Genomic DNA, 26,508 nt, shown 5'->3' with positions numbered 1-26,508 from the left:
GTGGGGACCACGGCGCTTGCCCTGCCCTGGCAGCAGGAACGCTCACTGCCACCTGGATGGCACTGGCAGAGAGCAGGGAAGCGCAGAGTCACTGTGGCTGGAAAAGACCTTCAAGATCATCAACTGTTCTCCAGCTCTACCAAGGTCACTACTACACCATATCCTTGAGCACCATGTCTAGGTGGCTTTTAAGTACCTCCAGGGATGGGGATTCCACCACAGAATGCCAGCTCGGAAGGAACCCCAAGGATCATCAGGCCCTAGTGTAGTTAAGATGAGGTGCCCCAGCACCATCTCAAGCCTGTGCCAGGCTTTGAGAACCCCTTTTGATAGAGAACTTTTTCCTAATGTCCAGCTCAAACCTCCCCCTGCTGGAGCTTGATGGCCTTTCCTCTTGTCCTGTCACTTGACTGTGAGAAGAGACCCACAGCCACCTCTCTACAGCCTCCTTTTGGCTCCAGGCTCTGGAGAAGAGCCGTGGCTGTGCTTGGGGTGTTGAGAAGAGACAAGGCTGATCTCCTGGTGAGGCAGCAGGGGCCTGTTCTGGGGCAGCTCTTTGGTGGCAGCAGCGGGCGCTGTGCGGGTGGCCGTGCTGATGGGTGTGCGGTGTGGCAGTGAGGTGCAGGGCTTGGCCCGTGATCCTCAGGCTTTCCTGGCCCTCTGAGAGAGGTTCAGCACTCACTGGTGGGTTGTCATCTGCTGCTTCTTTGTCTGTGGCTGGGAAAGGGTAAAGTCTCTTGATGAGCTTGTGATAGAGCTGGGGATAGGTCCTGGCTGTCCCCTGGAGTGCCCTCCAGTCCTAGCCACAAAGTGTGGAGACACACTCAGTTAGGACATCTGCTGCTCCAGGTAGGCACATGCTGATGGTTTCCACAGACCTCTGATCATACCTTGGATCTTTAGGTGTGATGGTTTGGAAGTTACCCACCCCCCAGCACAATGAATTCACTCAGGCTAGACTCAGCTAGCTGGAAGTCGAGGAATGAAGCTTTGTATTCACAGCTTAGCACAATTTACAAGCAGATATGTGCACAATATACATAAATGTTTACAGCTATATCCAAGGTAAAGGTAATGCAGAAACACAGCAGCCCTCCCAGAAACCAGAGTCCCTAGGAGGGGCTCCCAACCAGCCTTCCACCTTCTTTCCACCCCTCTACCTTATCCCAGAGTCTGCCTTACATGCAAGGTGAGTTGGGAGGATCGGCAAGGGGGGTTAGAAGCAGAATAATGTGTTGGGTTACACAGATCCAAGCAGAACAGCAGAAGCCCAGGAAGAAAATAACAGACACCAACAGACTCTTATCTGCATTTGTGTCCTCGCTTTTATACATATCAGTGAACCTATGAGTGCAGTAGCCACCACCATTGTTTCCTTTTCACAGCCTGTCATCTAATTTTGCCCATTAAACTATTCCAGTCAGCCTCAAACCAGCAGATCAGGGCATGTCTGGGTGCCTCAGACCTTCCCTGCTATGAGACTGGATGGAATTTGATTCAGTTGAAGTGGATTCTTACTCAGGCCCCTGAGCACGGTGGAGGTGTGCTCACCTGTGGCAATGATGACACAGAAGGCACGTGCCACGATCTGAGGGTGTCAGGCTGAGGCTCAGCCTCAGCTCTGCCCTCCCAGTGATGTGTTTGCAGGTTGCCTTGGAAATCTGAGCTGGAATGGGCAGCCATCCAGCCTGTGACGTGTGGACCATCGGAGCTGCGGTGTGCAGGCACTCGGATGTCTGGGAGCTCTGTGGTCTCTGAACCCTGCTTGTCAGGGCAGCTGAGTGCTGGTGGAGGACTGGGGGTGGCTGTGGTACACACCTTCAGTCTGAGTGGGAGCACTAGGGGAGGGCACTGGGGTTGTGTGGGGAAGGGAAGTGTCTCCATGGCTGCATGGGAGCCTGCTGTGCATGCTGGAGCTGAAGAGCAGGCAGGCACCTGTGATGGTCAGTTTAGCATAGTCATAGCTCAGAATGAGCAGGGGATACTGCTGTAATGAGCTGTCATGCAGCAGCAGTGTGTGTCCTCCTCCCCCACGCCAGCCTGTAGCAATGTGATCTGAGCAAGCAGACAACCAGGAGTTCCTTCAGCCTTGATGTAGGGAGCCATTGACTGGATGACTTAAGGTAGCAGAAACATTCAGGGCAGCATAAATGGGGTGATTTGGCTTGTGTGTGATGCTGGAGAGGTAAAATGAAGTGAGCCAAGAGCAAAGTCATCTCATATATTTAAGCACTGGAAAAGTGCAAGGAGCAGAGAGGGCTTGGAAGAAAGCAACCTGAGTCTGGGAGGGCAGTTGCCCGTACTGGGACTGCTCAACCAACCCCTTGTTTAGCTGGGAGTCTGACTTCAGTGGCTCCATGTGCCACCTTCAGGCATAGGCAGGTGCTGCTTAGCCCCTGTGGAGCTAGTAGGATGAGTTTGCTGAGTCAAAAGCAGGTACTGTGTTGATGTTCAGTGTCCAGAGTGTGGACAGCATCCGTGAGGCACCTCAAGCAGCTGATGCCAGGGGTATGCCAAGATGTAACTTTGCATGGTCTCTGGTGGGTGTCATAAGTCATTACAGCTCCATGGGTGTGAGTAGCCCAGCAAGAGGGAGAGCTGCCTTACTGTGCCCTGTTGTCACAGAACATACTATAGAAATAGTCATGGCATGCCAGATTGGAAGGCATGGAAGGATCACCTGGTCCAAACAAGAGAAGAAGACTCTGGGAAGACCTTATAGCAGTGTTCTGGTACCTGAAGGAGGCTACAGGAAGCAGGTGATGGACTTTTGACAAGGGCTTGTAGTAACAAGGGGCAATGTTTTTGAGCTGGAAGAAGGCAATTTGAGACTGGAGATTAGGAAGAAATTATTGACAGTGAGGGTGGTGAGACACTGTCACATGCTGTGCAGGGAGGCTGTGGATGTCCCCTGCCTGGGTGTGTTCAAGGCCAGGCTGTATGAAGCTTTGAGCATCCTGGGCTGCTGGCAGTGTCCCTGCCCATGACAGGGGATTGGAACTCAAGCTTTAAAGTCCCTTCCAACCCAAACCACTCAATGAGTGTATGAACCTTAACCCCAGCTCCAGTGCTGTTGAACTGGTATTACTTATAAGACACTTCAAAGTTGCCAATCAGCCAAACTAAAGGATTTGTAACCCCCCAGTTTCTTTTCCCAACTGGGGTGCTGTTCATTAGGGCTTTTCCTCTTCATTTCCTTTGATAGCAAAAATAATTGGGGTGACTTGGGGTTCTTTCCAGTTGGTTTCTTGGTGCACTCTGCGTTGAAGCAGAAGCTAAAGCAGTAGGTTGGAAGTACCTGTGAAGAATGGCAGGGCAGATTAAAACTTACCTAATGGCTTCTTCTGGCTTTAATCTCTCTGAACTAAATGTGGCTGGAGTTAATAGGATGGTTTGTCACATAAAGCCCTACTTGACTCTTTCCTATTTTTTTCTTCTCCTCTCCTTCTAAGTCCCCTTAAATATTTACACCAATTAGTTTTCTAGGACCATTTTACCAAGCCTGAATCTAAATGTGTGGCATGATGCCCTTCTCAAGTGTGGCAGGCACAAAGAGCATTAACCCCTTGTTGGGAGCAGAACAGATCTGTTCCTAACTTGTGGAAAACATCCCATAAATGTAAGGCATCCTCACATACATCAGTGTGGACAAGTACAGATTGAGAGCAGAGCTGTTGGTGAACAGCTCTGGGGAAAAGGACCTGGGAGTCCTGGTGGACAACAGGATGCCTATGAGCCAGCAATGTGCTCTTGTGGCCAAGAAGGCCAATGGCATCCAGGGGTGCATTGAGAAGACTGCAGCAAGCAGGTCAAGAGAGATTTTCCACCCCCTGTGCTCTGCCCTGATGAGGCCACAGATGGATCCTGTGTCCAGTTCTGGGCTCCCCAGCTCAGGAAGCACAGGGACTTGCTGCAGAGGGCACAGCAAAGGGCTGCAAAGATCCTGAGGGGACTGGAACCTCTCTGTGATGAGGAAAGGCTGAGAGAATTGGGGCTGCTTAGTCTGGAGAAAAGCAACCTGAGGGGTATCTCATCAGTGCTGATCCAAGGGTGGGTGGCAGCAGGATGGGACCAGGCTTTGTTCAGTGGTGCCCAGTGACAGGACAAGAGGCATGGTCTGGAACATCAGAAGTCCCATCTGAACATGAGGAGGAATTTCTGTAATGTAAGGGTGCTGGAGCCCTGGAGCAGGCTGCCCATGAGAGATGGTGGAGTCTCCATCCCTAGAGACATTCAAAACCTGTCTGGTTATGTCCCTGTGTGATCTTCTGTAGGTGTTCTTGCTCTGGCAGGGGAGGGTTGGACTGGATGATCTCCAGAGGTCACTTCCAACCACTGCTGTACTCTGTGTAATTCTGTGATCCTTTTAGACCTTTGAAAACAAAATATCTAGAAAGCTTCAGGACCAGGCATTCTTCTTTGTCTTATTACGTGTAGGGAGGTGCTAGGTGGGTTTTTTGTCATGAGCTCATGCATTCATGCAGCACCACTGAGCACTGAGATAAATCACAGAGATGGCAGGGGAAAAAATGGTGTCTAAGCTGGTGAGCAGGGCTGGGGAGAAGCAGATGAGAGACCTGGGATTGTTTAGTCTGGAGAAGAGGAGGAGTCTGGAGACCTCATTGCTCTCTACAGCTCCTGAAAGGAGACTGAAGCCAGGTGGGGTTTGATCTCTTCTCCCTAATCAAGTGATGGGAGGAGAGGAAATGGCCTGAAATTGTGCCAGTGGGGAGTTAGGTTGGAGATTGGGGAAAATTTCTTCACAGACAGGATTCTCAAGGATTAGAACAGGCTGCCCAGGGAGATGGTAGAGTCACCATCCTTGGAGGTATTTAAGACATGTGGATGGGGTGCTGAGAGATGTGGTTTAGTGGTGGGATTGTGAGCTCTAAGAAAGTGGTTGGGCTTAACGATTTCAAGGGTCATAGAATCAACCAGGTTGGAAGAGACTTCCAAGATTATCCAGTCCAACCTAGCACCCATCCCTATCCAATCAACTAGACCATAGCACTGAGTGCCCCATCCAGTTTTTTCTTGAACACCTCCAGGGATGGCAACTCCACCACCTCCCTGGGCAGCTCATTCCAATGCCAATCACTCTTTCTGCCAACAACTTCCTCCTAACATCCAGCCTCGACCTGCTCTGGCACAGCTTGAGACTGTGTCCCCTTGTTCTGTTGCTGCTTGCCTGGGAGAAGAGACCAACCCCACCTGGCTACAGCCTCCCTGCAGGTAGTTGTAGACAGCAATAAGGTCTGTCCTGAGCCTCCTCTTCTCCAGGTCTCTTCCATCCTCGACAGTTCTATGTTTTCCAAACATCCAATGATGAGAGCATGACAGAGATGCTCAGATCTTGTTTAAAACTGACATGTCCACCCTCCTGGAGGCACAGTGGCCCTGATCTTCATGGATGTGTCCTGTCCTCACTCTCCAGCAGGACATCTGGAAAACAGCTTTATTTATTTCCTTCGTTTTCTGTTTCTTTTGTATTTTTTAACTCCTCGTGCATGTTTTCTGCTTCAGGTGGAATGAAATTAACAGAGAGACTTAATGGATGCTCTGAAAAAAATCCTACAAGCTGCCTGATTTTGAGAGTTGCTTTACATCAGCCTCCCCTTGCAAACTTGCCTGCAGTTGATGCTTCTTTGAAGAGCCTGTGACGGCTCTTTGTCTGGAGACGGTGGAAGCGTGCGCAGCTCCGCCTGGGTGTCAGCGGTGTTCTGCACTTCATATTCAAAGAGAATTTGTAACACAAGTGCAGCCTGAGAGATGAAAGGATCCATGCTGAGTCTCGTTTGAGGCCCTGAGACACCAGCCAAGAGAAAAAAAAAGCTTGAGAGAGGTTTAATTTCTCAGGTCAGCTGTGGCAGAGAAGCCTTTCTCTGAGCGATGAAGAGCTTACTCTTGGTGTAGCTGAGAGAGGAGCTAAGGAGAATCTCATCCGTGCCAAAGGGTGGGTGTCAGGAGGATGGGGCCAGGCTTTGTTCAGTGGTGCCCAGTGACAGGACAAGAGGTAATGGGCACAGACTTGAACATCAGAAGTTCCATCTGAACATAAGGAGGAACTTCTTTAATGTGAGGGTGCTGGAGTCCTGGAGCAGGCTGCCCAGAGAGGTGATGGAGTCTCCATCTCTGGAGGTGCTCGAGCATGGATGTGCATGGTACTTTGGGATATGGTTTAGTGGCCATGGTAATGTTAGCTTGATGGTTGGACTCCATCTTTTCTAGCCAAAACAAATCAGTGATTCTATAAGAAGCTTTAAGCTCATTCTTCAGGGACTTGGACAGCCTATGTGGTGGTTTGGGAATTGAGAGAGGTTGAGAATCATTTACTGAACAGAGCCACTTACCCCAGAGTAATTAAAATTAATGTACTTGGTTGGGGTGCAGAGAGGGGTTTGGAGGTCTTGGCTTGTCTGTTCCACTCCCAGTGAGGATGCTTAGCCCTGCTCTGTGTAAAATTTGGGTAAGGAAATGTTGGTTACCAAAAAAAAATCCCACTTTATAATTTTGAGCTGGGATCCAGCTCACATCTTCAGGTGGACTTCTGTTTTCCACTCCTTTGGACTTTGTGGCAGCTCAGTGAGTTGCCAGCCCTCCAGAGGAACCCTGAGGAATGTGGCTGTCCCCTGGTGTGCTGCTGGGCAGCAGAGCTGATTCTAACACACCTATAGGGGTCAGAACCTGCAGGTTTCCTGGGCATGCTGGCATCTGGTTGCCCAGGGAGGTGGTTAAAGATGGGTTAAAGAGACATCCAAAGTGAGGCTTGATGTGGCCCTGAGTGACCTGGTCTAGTGGGGATGTCTCTGCTGGCTGCAGGGGGCTGCATTAGATGAGCTCTAGGGAGCTGTTGTGGCCCAGACTGGTCTGTGGGTCTGTGATTCTCTCTGCAGGATGGCACATGCTGGGGGCCAGGTGGATGGCAGCTGGACCCATGCTTTGATTTGGCATTGGCCAGGTCCTGTGGTGTTTGGGAGCCAGTGCAGCCCCACAAGGTCTCCTGACAGCCTGTGCCAGGGAAGCAGGTGCCATGCTGTCTCTGGGGATTTTTTTCTACTCTTTCCTCTTTCCCTTGTGTTCCAGTTTTGATTTTGGGGGTTTTGTTCCAGGTTTCTTTTTGCTTATTTAATTTTGTTTGTTTAGTTGTTTGGGGATTTTTTTCTACTGCTTGTTTCTGAAGGTGGATACCAGTTTGGCTGGCAAGCTCTGGGAGTGTCACCTGTTCTGAGTGCTTTAGGGGCAAGGCCCTGTGGCAACCACCAAAAGAGCAGCTCTGCTAAATGAGAGGGACAGGGGACCTTGGGGCTTGCCAGCTTCCCCTGGGAGAAAGACACCTTCGGTGCCCTGGCTTGTCCGTGGCCAGTGTGGCTCTCCAGACTGCTCCCCATGCTGCCACGGATGGTGGAACCAGCATCTGCCTTCTTCAGAAGGTGGGAATTGCTCCTTATGTCTTCCTCCAGAAGGGGCTGGAACAACCTGGGAGGTGATACTGCACATGGCAGCAAGAAATAAAAGACTCTGTCCTCCCATGTGGTGGCATTTGGGGTGGTCCTGGGTGTTGTGGCTGGTGCCTTGGCTTCCACATGTTCTTGTTCTGGCCCAGTCTGATCTCGTGTGCACTGAGTTTGAGCTGAAGCCAAACTGTTCAGCAGCCACCTTCAGGTGCAGCAGCCATCCTGTGTCCTCTGCTCCCAGGCAGGCAATTCCTGCGCTGAGCCTTGCTGCTCCTTTTCTAACCTGCTGTGAATTGCAGTCCTCAGTGTGCAGGGAGGATCTGGGAGGAGTGGGAAAGTTGCCTCTGGTAGCAGCAGAGCTGCGTCGCACCCGCTGGAACGTCAGGCTGGTGCCAGCGGTGCGGGCGATGGCATTGGGGGTGGGCTGGTGGCCGTCGGTAGCCAGAGTCCATCACTCCATGGAAACCAGACATCCCGTGGTGCCTGCTCACCATGCAGATGTCACTGCTGTGACACATCGGGGAGGAGATGCTGCTTCTCATTAGCGTCAGGGGGTGAGGGCATCCTCCAGAGCGTCTGGTGTGGTGGCTGCCTCAGCGTGAACACACCAGACCGGCAGCAGCTCCTGGGTTTTCATTTGCTTTTTGTCTTCTTGTCTGGTAAAAGATCTGGATGCTTGGAATGTCACAGAATCACAGCATGTTAGGGGCTGGAAAGGACCTCAAAAGCTCATCCAGTCCAACCCCCCCCTCTGCCAGAGCAGGATCACCTAGAGCAGATCACACTGGAAAGCATCCAGGCATGCCTCGAATACCTCCAGAGGGGTATTTGTTGGTAATGGCTGATGAAGAACTGTCAGATTTGTGATTGTCATGTCCTTCATCAAAAAAGCATGGAAATGGCACTCTGAGACACAGGTTAATGGCCAGAGTGGTACTGGGTTGGTGGCTGGACTCAGTGATCTCAGAGGGCTCTTCCAAGCCAAACAATTCTGAGTCCATGATGCAGGCCTGCAGCCCCACACCACAACAGTGTTGATTTGTGTTCTGCCAGCGCCTCCTCATCTTGGCCTGTGTTGCCTGGGGTGATGGAGCAGCACAGAGTGCATCCTCCAGCTGAATAACTCAAAGGCTGCAGAGCTCAGACTCTTACGAGTGTTGATAGTTCTTTTTTCTTAATTAGCATTTACAACAACTCTTCCCCAGTGCCTGCTTTCAAGAGAGGCTTGCTGGGGAGCCTGCTGTGTTCTCTGAGCCCTGGGGTGTGTTTTGAAGCAAATGGCTGGAAAAGCTGGTCCACAGGAAGAGGCTGATGGCTGTTTTCTTCTTTTGCTTTCTCTTCCCTAGAAATTGGCAGCTGAATGCCAGAGTGCTGGCTACCCAGGGACCCTCATCCCCTACAAGTGCGACCTCTCCAATGAAGAGGAGATCCTGTCAATGTTCTCTGCCATCAAGACCCTTCACCAAGGAGTTGATGTCTGCATCAACAACGCAGGGCTGGCTCGCCCAGAGCCCCTGCTTTCAGGGAAGACAGAGGGCTGGAGGACAATGATAGATGTGAGTGGTGCTGCTGGGAGAGCAGGAACCATGCTAGGGTTTTATTTCTTCTGGCCATCAGCACCATTGCCCCCATCTTCTTCTTCCACGTGTGCAGAGCTGAGGACTTGCTTCCCAAGTAGCTCTGACGTGGCCCAGGTTTGCCAGTTGGGAATGTGCCTACACGTGGGAATTGAGAGCACCCTCAGTAAGTTTGCAGATGGTGGTAAACTGTGTGGCAGCCTTGATCTGCCTGGAGGCAGGAAGGCTCTGCAGAGAGAGCTGGCCAGGCTGCATCGATGGGCTGAGGTCACTTGCATGAGGTTTAACACAGACAAATGCTGGGTCCTGCACTTGAGTTACAACAACCACATGCAATGCTCCAGGCTGAAGGCAGAGTGGCTGGAAAGCTGCCTGGTGGGAAAGGACCTGAGAATGTTGGTTGACAGCAGCTGAAGATGAGGCAGCTGTGTGCCCAGGTGGCCAAGAAGGCAAACAGCATCCTGGCCTGGATCAGGAATAGTGTGGCCAGCAGGAGTAGGGAAGTGATGGTGCTGCTGTGCGTGGCAATGGTGAGGCTGGAACTCAAATACTTGTTCAGTTTTGGGCCCCTCACTCCAAAAAGGACACTGAGAAGGACAACAAAGCTGGGGAAGGGTCTGGAGAACAGGGCTGGGGAGGAGCAGCTGAGGGACCTGGGGTTATTCAGTCTACAGCTCCTGAAAGGAGGATGGAGCCAGGTGGAGCCTGGGCTATTCTCCCTAGTCTCAGGTGATAGAAGGAGAGGAAATGGCCTCAAGTTATACCCGGGGAGGGTTGGGTTGGACATTAGGAAAAAATTCATTCCTGCAAGAGTGGTCAGGGATTGGAACAGGCTGCCCAGGGAGGTGGTGGGGTCCTCATCCCTGGAGGTGTTTTGGACTCGTGTGGCCACGGCCCTCAGGGATGTGGTTTAGTGGCCATGGGGGCGTTTGGTTGATGGTTGGACTGGATGATCTTTGAGGGTTTTTCCAGCCAAAACGATTCTGTGATTCACCCTGGAGTATGAAAACACTTCATGCCTTGAGGAGCATTTTGCTTTCTGAAGGGAGATGAGCCTCACTGTTTTTTCTCCAGTAAGATGGGAAACAGAACAGCAAGCAGTGGCTTTTGTAGCTAATCCTGTTAGTTCTAGCAGTGGGCTGTGAAATGGGCAGATTCTCTTTGGCTTAAAAATCTGTAATGCTTTTTGTCTTTAAAGCTTAATTTTCTGCCCATAATCTGGTTAGAGCTGGATGTGAACAAGCCAATTTCACATCCCAAACTGGGAGTGTATGCAAATGGTCCAGGCCACCTACTAGTGGTGCTTCTCCCTGGGTTGTGCTGTCCCAAGGTGCTGCCCTGCTTCTTTCTGAGACTTCCCCATCTCTTGTCATTGTGTGGTGGCCCTTTTCTGCACACAGCAGTGGCAGGCACAGCTGTAGGACCTCAGCACTTACAACAGCACTTTTTTCCTGGCCTTCCTGCAGCTCTGGCTGGTGAGATGCTGAGCAGGAGCTTTTCATGAAGGTGATTTTCCCTTCCTGTAGTACCTACTCTGTGCATGGCTGAAGCTTGAAGAAGGCAGATTTGGAATGGAGATGAGGAAGAAACTCTTGGCAGTGAGGGTGGGGAGACACTGGCACAGGTTGCCCAGGGAGGCTGTGGATGCCTCCTCCCTGGAGGTGTTCAAGGCCAGGCTGGATGAGGCCTTGAGCAGCCTGGGCTGGTGGAGGTGTCCCTGCCCATGGCAGGGGGCTGAAGCTGGGGGAGTTTTAAGGTCCCTTCCAACCCATTCTGTGAAAAGTGGTGTTGTTATAGGAAGAGGAGCTGAACTGGCAGCTTTGGGTAAGACTTGTGGCAGCTTTAGCAGCTGTGAGAACTTGTCCTGTTGAAGGCAAAGACACATGTGTTTGAAAAGCTGCTTGGGGCCACTGCGTCTGACAGTGGAGTCAGCAGGCATCTGCTGGCTCCTCTGGCAGCTGGTGACATTTTGTCTAGCAGTAGTCTCAGGGCCTGTGTAAAGTAAAACAGAGAGGTACACTGAGGCCTTAGACTCCTGCTGCCAGGGCAGGAGCTGCTGTATCCTGGCTAATTAAGTTCTTGTTAGGATTTTGGCCACTCTGCTGGCTGCTGTGACTGCAGCCAAAGCAAGCTCAGCTCGGCTTTGTCTGCCCACCCAGGCTTTTGTGGGTTGCCCAGCCTGGGTCACTGCACAGTCTTGTCTCTCAGTCCCTGGTTGCCATGGAGTCTTTAAAGAAAATGAAGTGTAGCTGAGGCTGAGCTGGTGTAAAGCTGGGCACTTCCAAGCACCGCCTCGCCGCAAGCCTGGTCCTCTAGGTTGCCTGGTCCTTGTCCTGGTGGCTGTGATGCTCTTATGTGAGGATGCCTGCATGGGTGCTTCATATCCCTCATGCTCCTTTGTCTTTGTAAGGTGGGCAGGCTGAGGGGGGAACATGAGGCTTTTGCCAGGTGAAGACTTTTCCCCTCTCTGTTCTCCAGAGAAGCTCTGCTCTCCAGGGAAGCTGAAGTTGTAAGTGCTCCCTTACCTCACCCTTCACCACTTCTAGGGAGAAAGATTTCAGAATGGGGATTGTCCTCCAGGAGACAAGTTAGTGTTGCTATTTACAGTCCTCAGAGTTTGGTAGCCTCCTTGTGGGTGCTGCTGTGTGCACTTTTTGGAGCTGCTTTGGGTTGGTGGCTGGGGTGGAAGGAGAGGCGAGAGGGGGGCTTCACAACTGGGAAATCAGTCTGGGGACATGTTTGGTTCCCAGAAGTGATCAGTACGCCTGTGTCTGCTCTCCTTGCTTGGCAAAATGCTGCTGTAGCCCTGGGAACAGACTGAGACACCCAAGCTCTCCTGCCACACTGGCAGATTTATTTCCTCTCACTGGAAAAGCTGCCGGGTTTGCTCTTGATGTGCGTGACTGAGTAACACTTGCACCTTGAATGCAAAGCTGAAGCCATGATGTGCTCCAGAGCCAAATGTTTCTCCCACCTCAGCCTAGACAGCCTGGGAAACCTGGACTTTGCATTTTAGCCTGCTAGGAGGAATAACTCGGGGGGTTTCCTTCTGTGTGCCCTTGTTTAGTGGCTGCCACCTTCCTGCTTGGAAGTGTCTCTCCAAACGTGCGGTGGCTCCGCAGGCGCCGGTCTGGGGAGGGATCTGCAGTGGCAGCCCTCCCTGCAGCGCCATGCCAGCCTCAGGGAAGCAGTTGCCAGGCCCATTTCTCCTACATGCTCTGAAGCTCCTGGAGGGTCAAGACATGGGAAGGTTGCCAGGACCTTTCACGGGCCACTGGGCTTTGCAGATCTGAGCAGGAACAGGGAGGCTTCTTCCAAAGGTCCCTTGGAGAAAGGTACTGGAGAGCAGCAGGGTTTGAGATGCTGTTGGAGGGATTCAGTGCACTTCTGGGCTGCAAGACAGGAAAACCTTCAAATAGTGAGCTATTGATTTAGGAGGCATTAGGGCTTTAAATTAAGGGGGGGGATATGTTTTGGTTTTTTCTTTTGGGTAAATTGATTTCTTTCTTTGTTTGCATGCATTTTTTATGAGCTTTGAGGCTCTGTCTCCTTTCAGGCTCTCCTCTCTGTTACACCTGTTCCATAAAATATCTATCTATACATTTGGCAGTTGGAATCATGTTACCATTAACTTGCTCCCCCTCTTTTTTAATGTTACAGTCCCTTATCTGTTAACATCTTTATTGATGATCTTGACAAAGACATAGAGTGTGTCATCAGTAAGTTCACAGGTGGCACCAAGTGAGGTGGCAGTATTGATCTTCAAGAAGGCAGGGAGGCTCTACAGAGGGACTTGGGTAGAGTGGATGAATGAGCCAATGTTAATGGGATGAGCTTTAAGAAGGCCAAATGCCAGGTCTTGCACTTGGGCTACAACAACCCCAAGCAATGCTACAGGCTTGGGGCAGTGTGGCTGGAAAGCTGCTGGCGGAGAGGGACCTGGGGTTTGATAATAGACAAACAGCTCATTATGAGCCAGCAGTGTGCCCAGGTGGCCAGAAAAAGCCAATGGCTTCTTGGCTTGGATTAGAAATGCTGTGTCCAGCAGGAGCAGGGAGGTGATTGTCCTCTTGTGCTCAGCTCTGGTGAGACCACACCTTGAGTGTTGTGTTCAGTTTTGGCCACTCAATACAAGAGGGATGTGGAGGTGCTGGAGTGAGTGCAGAGGAGGGCAAGGAAGCTGTGAAGGTCCTGGAGAATAAATCTGATGAGGAGTGACTGAAAGAGCTGGGGATGGTTAGTTTGAAAAAGAGGGGCCTCAGAGCAGACCTCATGGCTGTGTACAGCTCCTTAAAAGGAGGTTTTGGAGGGGTTGGTGCTGGTCTCTTCTCACAGGTAATGAGTGACAGAACAAGAGGGAATGGGCTCAAGCTGCAACTGGGGAGGTTTAGAATGGACATTAGGAAACATTTTTTCACAGCAAGAGTAGTCAGGCATTGGAATGAGCTGCCCAGGGAGGTGGTGAAGTCACCAACCCTGGATGTGTTTAAAAGTCCTTTGGATGTGGTTCTTGGGGATATGGTTTAGGGTGAACTTTGTAGAGTAGGGATAACAGTTGGACTTGGTGACCCCAAGGGGCTTCTTCTACCTAAATGTTCTGTGATTCTGTGGTTGTCTGGTATTTATTCTCTAGGGAGGAAGCTGCTTCTCCTCTGGGCTGCAGGAGTCTTCTCGTTAGGAGTTGTGTCTCAGTTGCTTTACAGCAGCATTGTCAGCCAGCAGATTTGGTGTGTGCAGGAGGGAGGGTGTATGCAGGCAGGTTCTGAGCCCATCACAGAGTCATCATTAAGTTTGGATCTCGAAGTTCATCAAGTGCACCCTCCCAGCACCTCCACAACCACTAGATCATGTCCCCAAGTGCTACATCAACTCAGTTTTTTAACACCTTCAGACATCTTCTTGGTTCACAGCTTACCCCTTTTCTCTCTCCTTGTTTGCAAGGTTGTGCCTGACAAGGGGCTGGAGCAAAGTCCTCCAGCCATCCCTGATCCATGCAGGAGGAGCTGGGGCTGGGTGCTGTCTACACACTGGCTCCAGGCTCTGGAATTTGAATGTCTCCTTCACATTTTGCCTACTGACCTTTACAGTCAGGAATTCCAGATGAATTTTCCATTTGCACTGTTCAGGGCACAGACAACTGCTGGAGTGGGTCCAGATGAGGCCACAAAGATGATCTGAGGGCTGGAGCACCTCTGCTAAGGGAACAGACTGGGAGAGCTGGAGCTGTTCAGCCTGGAGAAGAGAAGGCTCCAGGGAGACCTTAGAGCAGCCTTCCAGTACCTGAAGAGCAGCTACAAGAAAGCTGGAGAGGGTCTTTTGACAAGGGCTTGTGGTGATAGGAGGAGGGGGAATGGCTTTGATCTGGAAGAGGGGAGATTGAGACTGGAGATGAGGAAGAAATTCTTCACAGTGAGGGAGGGGAGACACTGGCACAGGCTGCCCAGGGAGGCTGTGGATGTCCCCTCCCTGGAAGTGTTCAAGGCCAGGTTGGATGAGGCCTTGAGCAACCTGTTCTAGCGGGAGGTGTCTCTGCCCATGTTGGAGCTAGATGATTTTCAGGATGCCTTCTAACCCCAACCTTTCTGTGATTCTCTGAATCTGTGAACTGCAGCACACATCCTCTTGCTCCTTGAGAGCTCTGATTCCTCTTGGCATTACAATTCCTTGACCAGCAAGGCTCAGCTCTTGCTTTTATAAACCATCTATGCCCAGAGATGTTTGCTGTAACCTGCATTTTCAAATGTTCTTAGGAGCTGGGACACTCCTTTTGATGCCTTAGAAAAGGCCAATTCTGAGAAGAGAAACGCTCAGCACTTCCAGGAACAGGATCTTTTATGGTCTCCCAGGCTGGCAATTTGAACTCATTAATTACCAGAAAATGTGCTTTCATTGTTTCTGTTGCAGGGCCAGTGGCAGGTCTGCTGCCTGGTGCTGCATGCTGTGCAGAGGCAGGGCACAGATGTGTTGGCCCTCTTTGCTCAGGGACCTTTGAACCTTTTGTTCTTAAAATAGGAACAAGGCTGAGAAATGTCTTGTGGGGCTGTTTGCCACAACAGCCTTTACATTTTCCCTTGCAGCAATGCAGCCCTAAGCCTTGCTCAGTTTCCAAGCTTGGTTTTGGGTTCTTGAGTTGCCTGTTCCATGGTATGAAGTGGGATTTCAGCCCCCAACATCCTGTGGGTGCTATCAGGAAAAGGCAGCAAGGCCACTCCAGCTCAGACACCTTCCAGCCAGTCGTTTTGTTGCACCAGAGTCGTATGGCAGGGGCCCTGGGCTTTCCCATGCGGCTGCTGATCAGCATCTTGCTTTGACAGTAGCTGCCAAAATGTTGTAACTCTACCCTCTCGAAGCCTTGCTCAGCCTGAGTCACAGCCTTGGGGCTGCATTTCAGGCTCTAGGCTGATGTTACCCTCTAGTGGCCTGTGGAGATGGAGTGGAGCTGGGGCGCAGCCACATCAAAGAAGGTGCCCGATGGGTGCAGAGTGTCTCGGGACAGGATTTGTACTTGTCACAAAGAGGTTTTGCCCTAACAGCTGCCCAGATCTGTATCTGAAAGGGCTTCTCAGTATCAGACTGGAGCAGGTTGCTCCTGCTTTTCTTGACCATTTCACTGTGAAGAAGCCTTCAGAAGCCCTGCCTGCTCTGGGCTTCACTCCAGTGCTGAGGTGCCACTCCTGCTGACATGGCTGCTGATTTTCTTCCTTGCACACCCTGGTGCCAGCAAGTTTATCTCTAGTTCCTGGTATGGTGACTGAGATGCAGACAGTGCCTGTGTGCTCAACCAAAGTGCACTTAGATGAGGATGATGACTCTACTTGTGTTCCCTGGCTGCTCCAAGATCAGATAACCAGGCTGTTTATCTGTGACCAAGGCAAAACTTCACAAGCATGGCCCCTGGGAATGAATAGGAAATTAGGACTGAGACAAAGGCAGTGACCGGAAGATCCTCCAAACGACCACACTCATCTTTTGTGTGCTGCTCAGTAATTATACCTCCCAAATCCATCCCTTGCTGGCTCTTCCTTTCTGGGCTCCAAATGCTCCCTCTCTTGCATGTCCTTTTGTGCTGGCAAGTCCCAGCCTGTCCCTTTCTTGTTTATCAGTTTCACAGGGTGACAGCCAGTCCCCTCCTATCCTTTGCTTGCTGTCCATGCAACCTTGTTCCTGCTGCTCCTCCCATTTCTAGTTGGCACTTGACCTGTGATTCATCAGATATACAGCTCCTCCTGGATATATAGCTCACAGTGGTGGTTTTAGGCCTGTCTGGTCTGCTCATCTAGCTAGCAAAGTGACATCCATCAAGTAGAACCTGCCAGTGTGTCCTGTCTTGAAGCAGCCACATCCTTTCTAGAGGGCTTCAGCAACCCCTTCCTACCTGTCGGCCACATTTCCAAATCTAAGCTACTACCAACTTGAGCAACCAACAGTGCTGCTGAGATGGTTGGTTGCTCATCAGTCCTGCACACACCTCTGGGAATTTCCACATCTCTGTCTTCCTGGAAACTTTGACTCTGTGTTTTATGGTCAGCAAATGCTCAAAGCATCTGCACACTGCTGATGGTGCATGGCAGGGCTGAGTATAACCCAGCCACCCTGTGCTGGGGAGTGCTCATCCAAAGAGCAAGAGTCTGCAGTGCTCTGGATCCAGTGCTAAAGGACTGGGTAAATTGCCATGTCCTTACTTCCTTGGTTTGTCCTATTAGAGAAGAGGGAAAGATCAGCAGGCAGTGGCAGACTGGTGGCTTTCATACCTGCAGGGTTAGTGGCCCACTCTGGCTTGCCCATGGCACGATGTGATCTTTGTCTTATTTTTTTTTTTCTTGTTTAGTCTGGAGAAAAGGAGGCTGAGATGAGACCACCTGGCTCTCCACAGCTCTGTGAAAGGAGACTGGAGTGAGGTGGGGATCAGGCTTTTCTCCCAAGGAATAAAGAGTAGAACAAGGGGAAATAGCCTCAAATCCCACCAGGGGAGGTTTAGGTTGGAGATTAGGAAACATTACAGCCTGGAGGAGAGGAGGCTCAGGGTAGACCTCATTGTTCCCTACAACTACCTGAAAGGAGGCTGTAGCCAGGTGGGATTGGTCTCTTGTCCCAGGCAAGCAGCGACAGAACAAGAGGACACAGCCTCAAGCTGCACTAGAGCAGGTTCAGGGTGAATTTTAGGAAGAAGTTCTTCACAGAGAGAGTGATTTGCCATTGGAATGGGCTGCCCTGGGAAGTGGTGGAGTCACCATCCCTGGAGGTGTTCAAGCAAAGACTGGATGAGGCACTTAGTGCCATGGTGTAGTTAATTAGAAGAGTTAAGTGATAGATTGGACTCGATCTCAAAGGTCTTTTCCAACCTGCTTAATTCTGTCATTCTGCAATTCTGTGATATTTCATTCTTGACAGAGTGGTCAGGGATTGGCACAGGCTGCCCAGGGAGGTGCTGGAGTCTCCATCCCTGGAGGTGCTCAAGAAACCTGTGGCCAGGGCACTGGGGGACATGGTTTAATGCCATGGTGGTGTTGTGTTGTTGGCTGGGCACAATCTTAGAGGCTTTTCCAACCAAAGTGAGTCTGTGATTTCTGCATGGCAAGCTCTTTGCTTGCTGTGTGGTCTGCAGTGCCTCTGAGAGCTGGCTCTCAGGCAGGCAGTATCTAGGGATTTCCTCATTAACTAGCTGGCCTAATTACCTGCTGCTAGTGTCCTGTCAGCTGCCCTAACAGCAGTGCACTTAGTGCTGTGCACAATAAACAACTTTGTCTCCTGGGCAGAGCGCTGGCTGCCGGGAGGTGGATTTGCCCTTCCTTGCTCTGCACTCTACCCCCACAGCTGCCCCATAACCAATGAAGTCCATTTGTTTCTAGCAGAGGTCGAGGCTACCTCACAGATCTGGGTATCTGTGCTGCCTGCCCAAGCCCCTCGTGATCACAGCACTGATCTGGGCTGGAGTGACATGGGGCATGCCACGTTTGGTGGTGTATGGACATTTCCCTCTGTTGGGGTCTGCAGGAACTGCCACGAGTCGAGGACTGCAGCCTGCATCTGCAGCTTTGGGAGTGCAGGCAGCCAGGTCGAAGAGTGCCAAGCAGAGCTGTTGGTTTAGTTTCCTCTTTTCTGTTCCCTCAGGTCAATGTGATGGCTGTGAGCATCTGCACCCGAGAAGCCTACCAATCCATGAAAGAGAGAAACATTGATGATGGGCATATTATTAACATTAACAGGTATGTGGGGTGGAGAATGTGGGCTCAGGCTGCCTCTGCCCTTCCTTGCAGAAAGGGTTTAAGGAGAATGTGGGCTCAGGCTGCCTCTGCCCTTCCTTGCAGAAAGGGTTTAAGGAGAATGTGGGATCAGGCTGCCTCTGCCCTTCCTTGCAGAAAGGGTTTAAGCAGTGCAACTTTAATCTTGGAGTGGCCATGAAGGAGTTCTCTAAGAATTGTGATGGTTGAGTCTCAAACCACTTTTTACAACTTTTCCTGGTCTAAATGTCAGAAGGACCAAGCCAAGGGAGAAGAATAATGCCAACCACTTGTGGTAGTGCAAGGTCAAGGACTGAAATTTCATGGTCAGCTCCAGGAAACAGCTGTGCTGAGAGGAGCTTCTGGTGGTGTGCGTTTCCTGCGTGAGAGGGGAGTTCCTCACCGCGTCTCTTTCGGTGGTCACTGTGGTGGCTTGAACATCCTCTTGGTCCCATCTTGGGACTCCCTACCTCTCAGCACTTTCCTTTCTGCTCTCTCCTCAGCATGAATGGCCACAGCGTTGTACCACAGTCGGTGGTGCACTTTTACAGTGCCACCAAGTATGCGGTGACAGCCCTCACAGAGGGGCTGAGGCAAGAACTCAGAGAAGCAAAGACTCACATACGAGCTACAGTGAGTGCTGTGTGCTCCCCTGCTTTGGTGGGTGGTAGAGAGCTGGTGAGCCTTATGGGGCAGAACTCTTTCTTTTGGAACAAAAAGATCAGAAAATGCAAAAGCAGTGCCTGGCATGTTGGGAACTGTCAAGTCTTGTGGCCAGCTGTCCCTGACCACCTCTCTTTGCAAGGCAGAAAGAGCCTGGGGCACAGGAGGCATGGCAGCAATGAGCTGTGCCAAGGAATAAACTTTGTGCATGGAGAAAGTGGGCAGCTGCTTGTCGAGGAGCAAGAGGGACTTAGGGATCTGTTGGAGTGGGTCCAGAGAATGGCCACAAAGATGACTGGAGAGCTGCAGCACCTCTCCCGCAAGGACAGTCTGAGGGAGTTGGGTCTGTTCAGCCTAGAGAAGGCTCCAGGGAGACCTCATAGTAGCCTTCCAGTACCTGAAGCAGGGGGTACAGGAAGGCTGGAGAGGGATGTTTTATAAGGGCTTGTGGTGATAGGGTGAGGGGCAATGAAACTAGAGCAGAGGAGAGTTAGATTGGACATCAGAAAGTTCTTCATTATTAGGGTGGTGACACTGGAACACATTGCCCAGAGAAGCTGTGGACACATTATCCTTTGAAGTGTTTAAGACCAGGCTGGATGAGGCTTTGAGCAGCCTGAACTGGTGGAGGTGTTCCTGCCCATGGCAGGGGGTTGGTACTGGATGATCTTTAAGATGCCTTCCAACTCAAGCCATTCTATGACTCTCTGACAGCAGAGGGAGGCAGCTGGCTGTGCTGTTTGCTCTCATTCAGATCTTGCACTTCAGGAATGATGTGTCCAGGATTTGTACTGCAAGCTTTTCCATCAGTGTCTCCACTTCTCTGTCCCTCCAGGATGTACAAAGGAAGTTTTCCAGCAGCAGCTCCCCAGAGATACCTGCCACAACAGTCATCAGGGCAAAGTCTGCTCACTTAAACTATTCCCCTAGAAAAGGGGTGGGGAAGGAGAACAATACAGAGGGGCCTGGGTTGTTTTTCTTTTTGCATGCTAAAATGTTTTCTCTCCTTTTCTTTTTTCCTTTTACTGAAGAATTACAGATCCTATTAGGAGGTGTTTTGCTTTTTTTTTTTTCCAGTGTATATCTCCAGGTCTGGTGGAAACAGGATTTGCTTTTAAACTTCATGATAATGACCCTGAGAGAGCTGCTGCAACCTATGAGAGCATTCGGGTAGGACATGGAGAAATGCAAACAGAGGGAAGTGGCTCTGATTATAGTTTAACACTCTGTCTCCTGGCTAAATAGCACAAGGAATGAGTTCTGTCAAGTGCTCAGTGCTTTGCAGGATGTGCATCCCCACAGCCTCAGCACTCAGCTTTTGTTCTGATATTTGCACACTGTGCAGATTTTCACCCAGGGTCACTTTCCCAACTCCTGTATTTTTCCTTTTATTTCGGTGTTCCTGTAAATAAATACCAGGCAGTTCTGACATTTTGCAGGCTGTGGCTTCTTTTGTTGAGGAGAAGCTGCAATAAGCAAACGTGCCTCCAGAAGAGGAAATGTGAGAGCTTGCTGCCTTGCAGGTGGCTAGCACAAGGTGTGCTGTGCTTCTCTGGAAATTTTGATAAGGATGGCAGAGCCTGACCTGGTAGAATTCCTGTGCCAGTAGTAAGATTGTTCACAGCAAATGGAGAATTATCAGCACCAGACATGTCCTTTGTTCAATTTTGAATGGGTCTTTCCCCCTCTTTCCCCCTCTTTCCCCCTCTTTCCCCCTCTTTCCCCCTCTTTCCCCCTCTTTCCCCCTCTTTCCCCCTCTTTCCCCCTCTTTCCCCCTCTTTCCCCCTCTTTCCCCCTCTTTCCCCCTCTTTCCCCCTCTTTCCCCCTCTTTCCCCCTCTTTCCCCCTCTTTCCCCCTCCCTCTCTCTCTCTTTCTTTGTTTCCTTCCTGCTTGCAGCTTTTCAACAGACCCTGGTGGCACTGTCAAAACTCACTATTGATGGGTAGGAAAGAAGTGATCTGGTAGCTAACCTGCTGAGATGCCCTTTGACTGAGAGTCTCTTTCATCTCTTTCCAGTGTCTCAAAGCTGAAGACATGGCTAACGCTGTCATATATGTCCTCAGTGCCCCACCTCATGTACAGGTAGGCTGTGGACTTGGGGGGCTGCAGTGGGTGGATGAAGGTGTGGAGGGGGAAACTGCTGCCTTGATTTTGCTGCTCAGTGTTGGGGCCCCTGGATCAGCTGTGTGCTTAGCAGAGCTCGGGCTGGGGATTAGCAGTGATCATGTTTGTTTACAGTTTCCTTATGGCAGCTCTGGGATTGCTGCTCAGGCTGCTTACAAAGCTGTGGAGCCAGCAAAGGCTGCTCTGACCCTAGCCTGGAGTGGGGTACAGCCAGGGACTTTTTAGAAGAGCTTGTAGCAATAGGGTGAGGGGCAGTGGTTTGGAACTGGAGTAGGGCAGATTTAGGTTGGACATTAGGATGATGTTCTTCACAGTGAGAGTGGTAAGACACTGAAACAGGTTGCCTAGGGCTGTGTTGGGACCCCGTTCCTGGAGACCCTCAGGATCAGACTGGATGTGGCCCTGGGCAGCCTGCTCTAGGTGGAGGTGTCCCTGCTGACTGCAGGGGGGGTGGACAAGATAACCTTTCAGGGTTACTTCCAACCTGATGCAATTTGTGACTCCATGGAATGTGGGCAGGTTCTGCCCTTTTTTAGGATGGGGCCATGTGAGATTTGCTGACAGCTTTGCAGCTGGGTCATGTTCTGCCAGTTGCCAAATTACATGTTGGGCCTGATCCTGCCAAGTGCTCTGCACCTCCCCAAAGCTGATGTGAGATGCCTGTGCTGCCAGAGGGGCTTTTCTTGTGCAAAACAAGAAATAAGTGACCAGCTCTGAGCTGGAAGCAGAAGCAATGAGTGTCAGAATTTTGTGTATGCAACATAGAATTTCCAGATGCAAAAGCCAGCTTTGATCAGGAAAGGTTTAGCAGTTCTTTACATGAACTCTGCTCCTCTGGAGCAAGATGTGGCTGTCCTGACTAATTGTCTCAGTGGTAGCTGCCTGGCTTCTTGTCTCAACAGGATAAAACATCCTGCCTGCAGCTGGTCAAGCCTGGCATTCTGTGAGCAGAACCAACCTAGACTTGGAACATGAGAGATTATGATCAGTGTCATCTTGCATTCTGCATGTTTGTGCTCCCATCCACTAAAGGCAGAGCAGTCAGGCACCTTTACTTCACTCTAATATCTGTTAAGCAGGGCTGGAGCACCTCTGCTATAATGACATCCTGAAGGAGCTGGGGTTGCTTAGCCTGGAGAAGAGAAGGCTCTGGAAGGACTTTAGAGCTGTCTTCCAGTGCCTGGAGGTATCCTACAGGAGGGCTGCAGAGGGGCTTTTCATGAGGGTGTCTAGAGACAGGACAAGAGGAAATGGTTTGAAGCTGAGGCAGAGCAGGGTTAGACTGGAGCTTAGGAAGAAGCTCTTCAGTACAAGGGCGGTGAGACTCTGGAACAGGCTGCCTGGGGAGGTTGTGGATGCCTCCTCCTTAGGGGTGTTCAAGGCTAGGCTGGATGAGGCCTTGAGCAGCCAAGTCTAGTTAAGACATGTCCCTACCCATGGCAGAAGCTTGGAAAAGATGAGCTCTGAGGTCCTTTCCAACCTGAGCCTAGGATTTCCAACCTGAGCCTAGGATTCTAGTCACATGCAGCTTGCCCACCATAACGGTGCAGCTCGGAAGTACCCAGTGCAGGCTTCAGACTGACTTCAGTGCTGTAGTAAAATCCAATATTGATCTCTTCTAGATCGGAGATATACAGATGAGGCCCACGGAGCAGATATCGTAGCACAGGAAGAGGAGCGTGGGCGGCACCGCGCACCCACTCCGCTTGGAAGCCTCTGGCAATGCAGGGGTCGGCAGCTGGCTAGCAACGTTGTAATCAAGTACTGAGGATCACCTTTGAAGAATTCTTTTTCTCTCCCTCTCTCTGAGCTGGTGCTGGTGCTGAGCCAGTGTAAAAAGAAATAGCAGTGGGTCTCTTTCTCCTCCCCACTCCTTTCTCAAACTGCTGGAGAGGAAAATGCGTTTGAAAACAATGCAGGGAAGTTGTTTGTGGAAGATCGTTGTCTCCAGGCTGCTTTACTCTTCCTTTTGCTTTCTTTTCAGGGTTTGTTTGACCTTATTTTCTGATGCTGAGTCTGGACATAGGTGAAGTGGCACAAGATGTTTGCCAGCTTTGGCGTGTTTAGGGCTCGAGATTTTCAGCGGATGTCCTACATGAATCCATCTACTTTGGGAGTTTATTTTCATCAAGTTGATTACTGATGGCACTGATGCATGTGTTGTTTTCTACTTCTTTTGTGTTCCACTGCCCTAACCCCAGTGTACAGTCTCACTCACCTCCACAACCCCTCCTTTCCCATTCAGGTGAATCATGCCTGCCAAGTTTGAGGAAGTACCAATGTGTGTGCTTGCTGTTTCTCTTTTTTTCCTAGGTAGGTAGGTAAATAGTTGGAGGAAAAGTACCTGTACTCCTGCAGGTTAGAATGATCATCTAAGTGGCATAGTTACAGTGCGAGTGAGTTGTTTGGTGTCTGTAATAAAAACTAACCATGTGCTGTCTTGTGATCACCTCTACCTTTGGTCTCACCTCCCAGCACTCTTGACGTTTCCTGCGTGGCGTCTGCATGCTTTGACACCCTGCTGGAAACGTGGCTCACTCTTGGGAAGATGTGTGATGCTGTTTAAATGCTGGTGCTGGTGGGTGGGGATGTTGAAAAGTTTGTGTATATGCAGAGATAAAAACTTGAAGAGAGAGAGAGAGTGAAGTGAACCGTGCTGAAGCTGTCCAATATGAAAAGACGTTAGTAGAGGCGTTTGCCTTCAAAGCAGCAGGTGAAAGGCTTGGCTCAGATCTTGTGCTAGTTCTGCGCTGGTGCAGCCTCATTGATTTGCTCTGGCTTGAGGGAGAAGAGGAGCAGCATGGAGGCTGGCCCGTGTGGAGCAGGAGAGTGCTTCCATTGTCTTAGGGCTTGTGCAGCGTGGCAGAAGCACACCTGCGTGTAGCCAGCTTGCCGCAGAGCCGCGGAGCTGTTCCGTACACGTTGCCTTAAGGTTGCAGGCTCGCTCCTGCTGCACCCTGGACTTTCTGAGCTCTGGACGGTGAGTGCTGGTTCAGGTGGAGCAGGTATGGTCATTTGGTTGGAGCAAAGGATTGGGAGCCTGAGAAACTTGGATTGGATTGTTTTGCTTACAGCAGTACAGCTCTGTGGGAGTTCATCTGTGTTACACCACCACAAAGGAGACCAGAATTGGGCCACTATAGAGCTTTGCCTCCCTAAATAGCCTTGGGCAAGTCGCTTTACCTCTCTGCCTCAGTTTCCCCATCTGTAAAATGGGGATAATAATACTTACCTACCTCACAGGGGTGTTGTGAGGACTCACGAACTTTGGTAAAGCACTTTGAATATGAGAAGCGCTCTGTAAGTGCTGAGAGTGGATATGAAGTATTATTATTAACTACACCTTGTGATGCATAAAATTCCTTGTGCCAAAGGTGAGCAGCTGTAGAAGGATGCAAGGGGAAACTGGTAAACTTCACAGTGGCAAAACAAAGTCAGTTTGCCCCTTTTTCTCCTCTCTATAAATACATGCCCATGATGAGTTCTGTCCATTCCTCATCTGCCACCAGTCAAGTACACGTGGCCCTGTCTCTGAACTTTGCCTTTTCATTTGCCATGAGTGAAATTCATGCCCCACGGTGATATTTTGAACCACCATAATGCACTGCCCTCCTCCACCTCACCAGGGCGGGGGCTTTGTGTGGGTTCATTGCACAGAGATGGGTTTCAGCTGTGGCATCGGGTTGGATTGTGTCCTGCAAGGAGCAACCAATCCAGGACTGCTTGCAGCAGAGAGCTTGCACCAGCTGGAAAAGCTCTTCAGTCTCCATGCCATCATGATCCTCAGTTTGGAGGCATTGGCCTGAGGAAGGTTCAGGCACTACTCAGGCACTACTGTGTTTCTTTTATAACATCTTTATGATGTCCAGCTAGGCTTGATACAAAAAGTCATGGTGTTTTCCATTAGGTTTGTTCTCCAGGAGCTTGTTGAAATTCAGCAGATGTGCTGTGTGCAGTGTGAGCCACTTTGTTAAAGACAAGATTATTGAACTAGGAGGTCAATAAAAAAGGTTGAGAAATTAGGGACTTCTGAGAGGGGGGAAAAAAGATAAGCAGGGATGTGGGTAGCACTGCTGAAACGTCTGAATTGGTGTCTGCGACTGTAGGAAGTTAAGCAGATGTTGCAATTTGTGGCTGAGGAGGAATTTAACTTATCTTTCTGCTCTGTAAGAGGAGACTTTGGAGAGAATTGCTGAAGATGTAGAGCCTTGACGAAGGGTCACTCTGGGCGTTGCTCCCTGCAAACACAACCTGGCTGACCTGCAGCCCTGGAATTTTGTTGGGGTTTGTTGTTTGTTTCTTCTTCCCCAAGAATGTCTGTAACATTTGCAAGTCCACACAATACCCTTGAAATTACGTCCCCTATATTTTTCCATTTCAAATGTGTTTTTATGGGTTGATTCCTGCTGCCTGTTAACTTCCCCCGTGAAGCACAACCTGCGGAGGGGTTCCTTGCAGGTTGCTTGGCTGCTCTGCCTCCTGTAAACCTGGTGGCACCTTTGAGCCACCTTCCTGGGATGAGCTGAGATTGGCAGCATTCCAGAGGCATTTACAAACCCGAACGGGAGGCTGAACTGTGTCATTTATCAGTAGGTTTCTAATTGTGAACTGTAAAATAAAGACTGAAAAGAGTGGCACGCTGTGGTTCTCTTGTTGTGCGTGTTGTAGGCTGTGTCAAACCAGAACATCCTTTTTCCTGTTCACAGCTACACCTTCCTTTTGCAGAGAGTTCAGACAGCTGTGTGTGGGTTTGGTTCCTCATAAGAAAGCCTGTAATTGCTGTCTAGATCAGAACAGCATCTGGTTGTCTCGTGGATAACTTCTGGAGGTTATCCACTTGCCTTGCCCTTTGCTGCTCTTGCCAAGGGGGTGATACAGCTCAGCTGAGGGGTGCAGGGACCAAGCTTGCCCTGCTTCCTCTAGACTCCAATAAAAGCTCCTTCCCATGGTGTGTAAATCCACACACAAAGCTGAGATGTTTGCTTTATTTCAGCTGTGTAGATGTGGGTGTCAGGGATATGAATGGTCCTGTGAGCTCCAACAGCAGCAGTTACCGTCCAGTATAAATAGCAACTTATATCTAGTTGGTGACATGGTCACAATAGGACACAAGGAAGGAGGATTAGGTGGGATACTAGGAGAGCTGTTGTTGTCCCCAGAAGGGTTGTGAAGCCCTGGATCAGGCTGCCCAGGACAGCGTTGCAGTCCCCCTCCCTGGAGGGGTTTCAAAGCCATGGGGATGTGGCTGTGGGACACGGTTTGGTGGTGGCCTGGCAGTGCTGGCTTAACGAGTGGGCTGGATCATCTCACACATCTTCTCCAGCCAAAGCAACTCCGTGTGTCTGTGACTTGGCATCAGGCACATCTGTGCACACATGCTCCAGTGACACTACCGATTCATTCCCCTGCGCTGGTGCTACACTCCCCTGGGGTGCTCTGTAGGGTTAAAATCCCCGGAGATTACGGAGT

At 50.5% G+C, this 26,508-nt stretch overlaps 1 protein-coding gene across 2 annotated transcripts in view; it reads left to right on the top strand.

Annotated features, from left to right (window-relative positions):
- Positions 1-25,671, top strand: part of DHRS11 (dehydrogenase/reductase 11) — a 34,398-nt gene extending 8,727 nt beyond the window's left edge. Inside the window, exons 2-7 of one of the 2 annotated variants that reach the window (XM_064166324.1) lie at positions 8,801-9,010; positions 18,143-18,237; positions 18,756-18,885; positions 19,993-20,085; positions 20,932-20,997; positions 22,662-25,671. In XM_064166324.1, coding sequence (XP_064022394.1) covers positions 8,801-9,010; positions 18,143-18,237; positions 18,756-18,885; positions 19,993-20,085; positions 20,932-20,997; positions 22,662-22,703 — 636 coding nt within the window. In that variant the 3' untranslated portion in view covers positions 22,704-25,671. The remainder of the gene's footprint in view (positions 1-8,800; positions 9,011-18,142; positions 18,238-18,755; positions 18,886-19,992; positions 20,086-20,931; positions 20,998-22,661) is intronic. The other variant, XM_064166325.1, reaches the window with a different exon arrangement.
- Positions 25,672-26,508: the final 837 nt, after the last annotated feature.

The sequence above is a fragment of the Pogoniulus pusillus genome, chromosome 27 (genome assembly GCF_015220805.1).
Source record: "Pogoniulus pusillus isolate bPogPus1 chromosome 27, bPogPus1.pri, whole genome shotgun sequence".
NCBI classification, from domain to species: domain Eukaryota; kingdom Metazoa; phylum Chordata; class Aves; order Piciformes; family Lybiidae; genus Pogoniulus; species Pogoniulus pusillus.
Note: the sequence above shows the minus strand (reverse complement) of the source record. Positions and strands in the feature narration are given on the sequence as shown.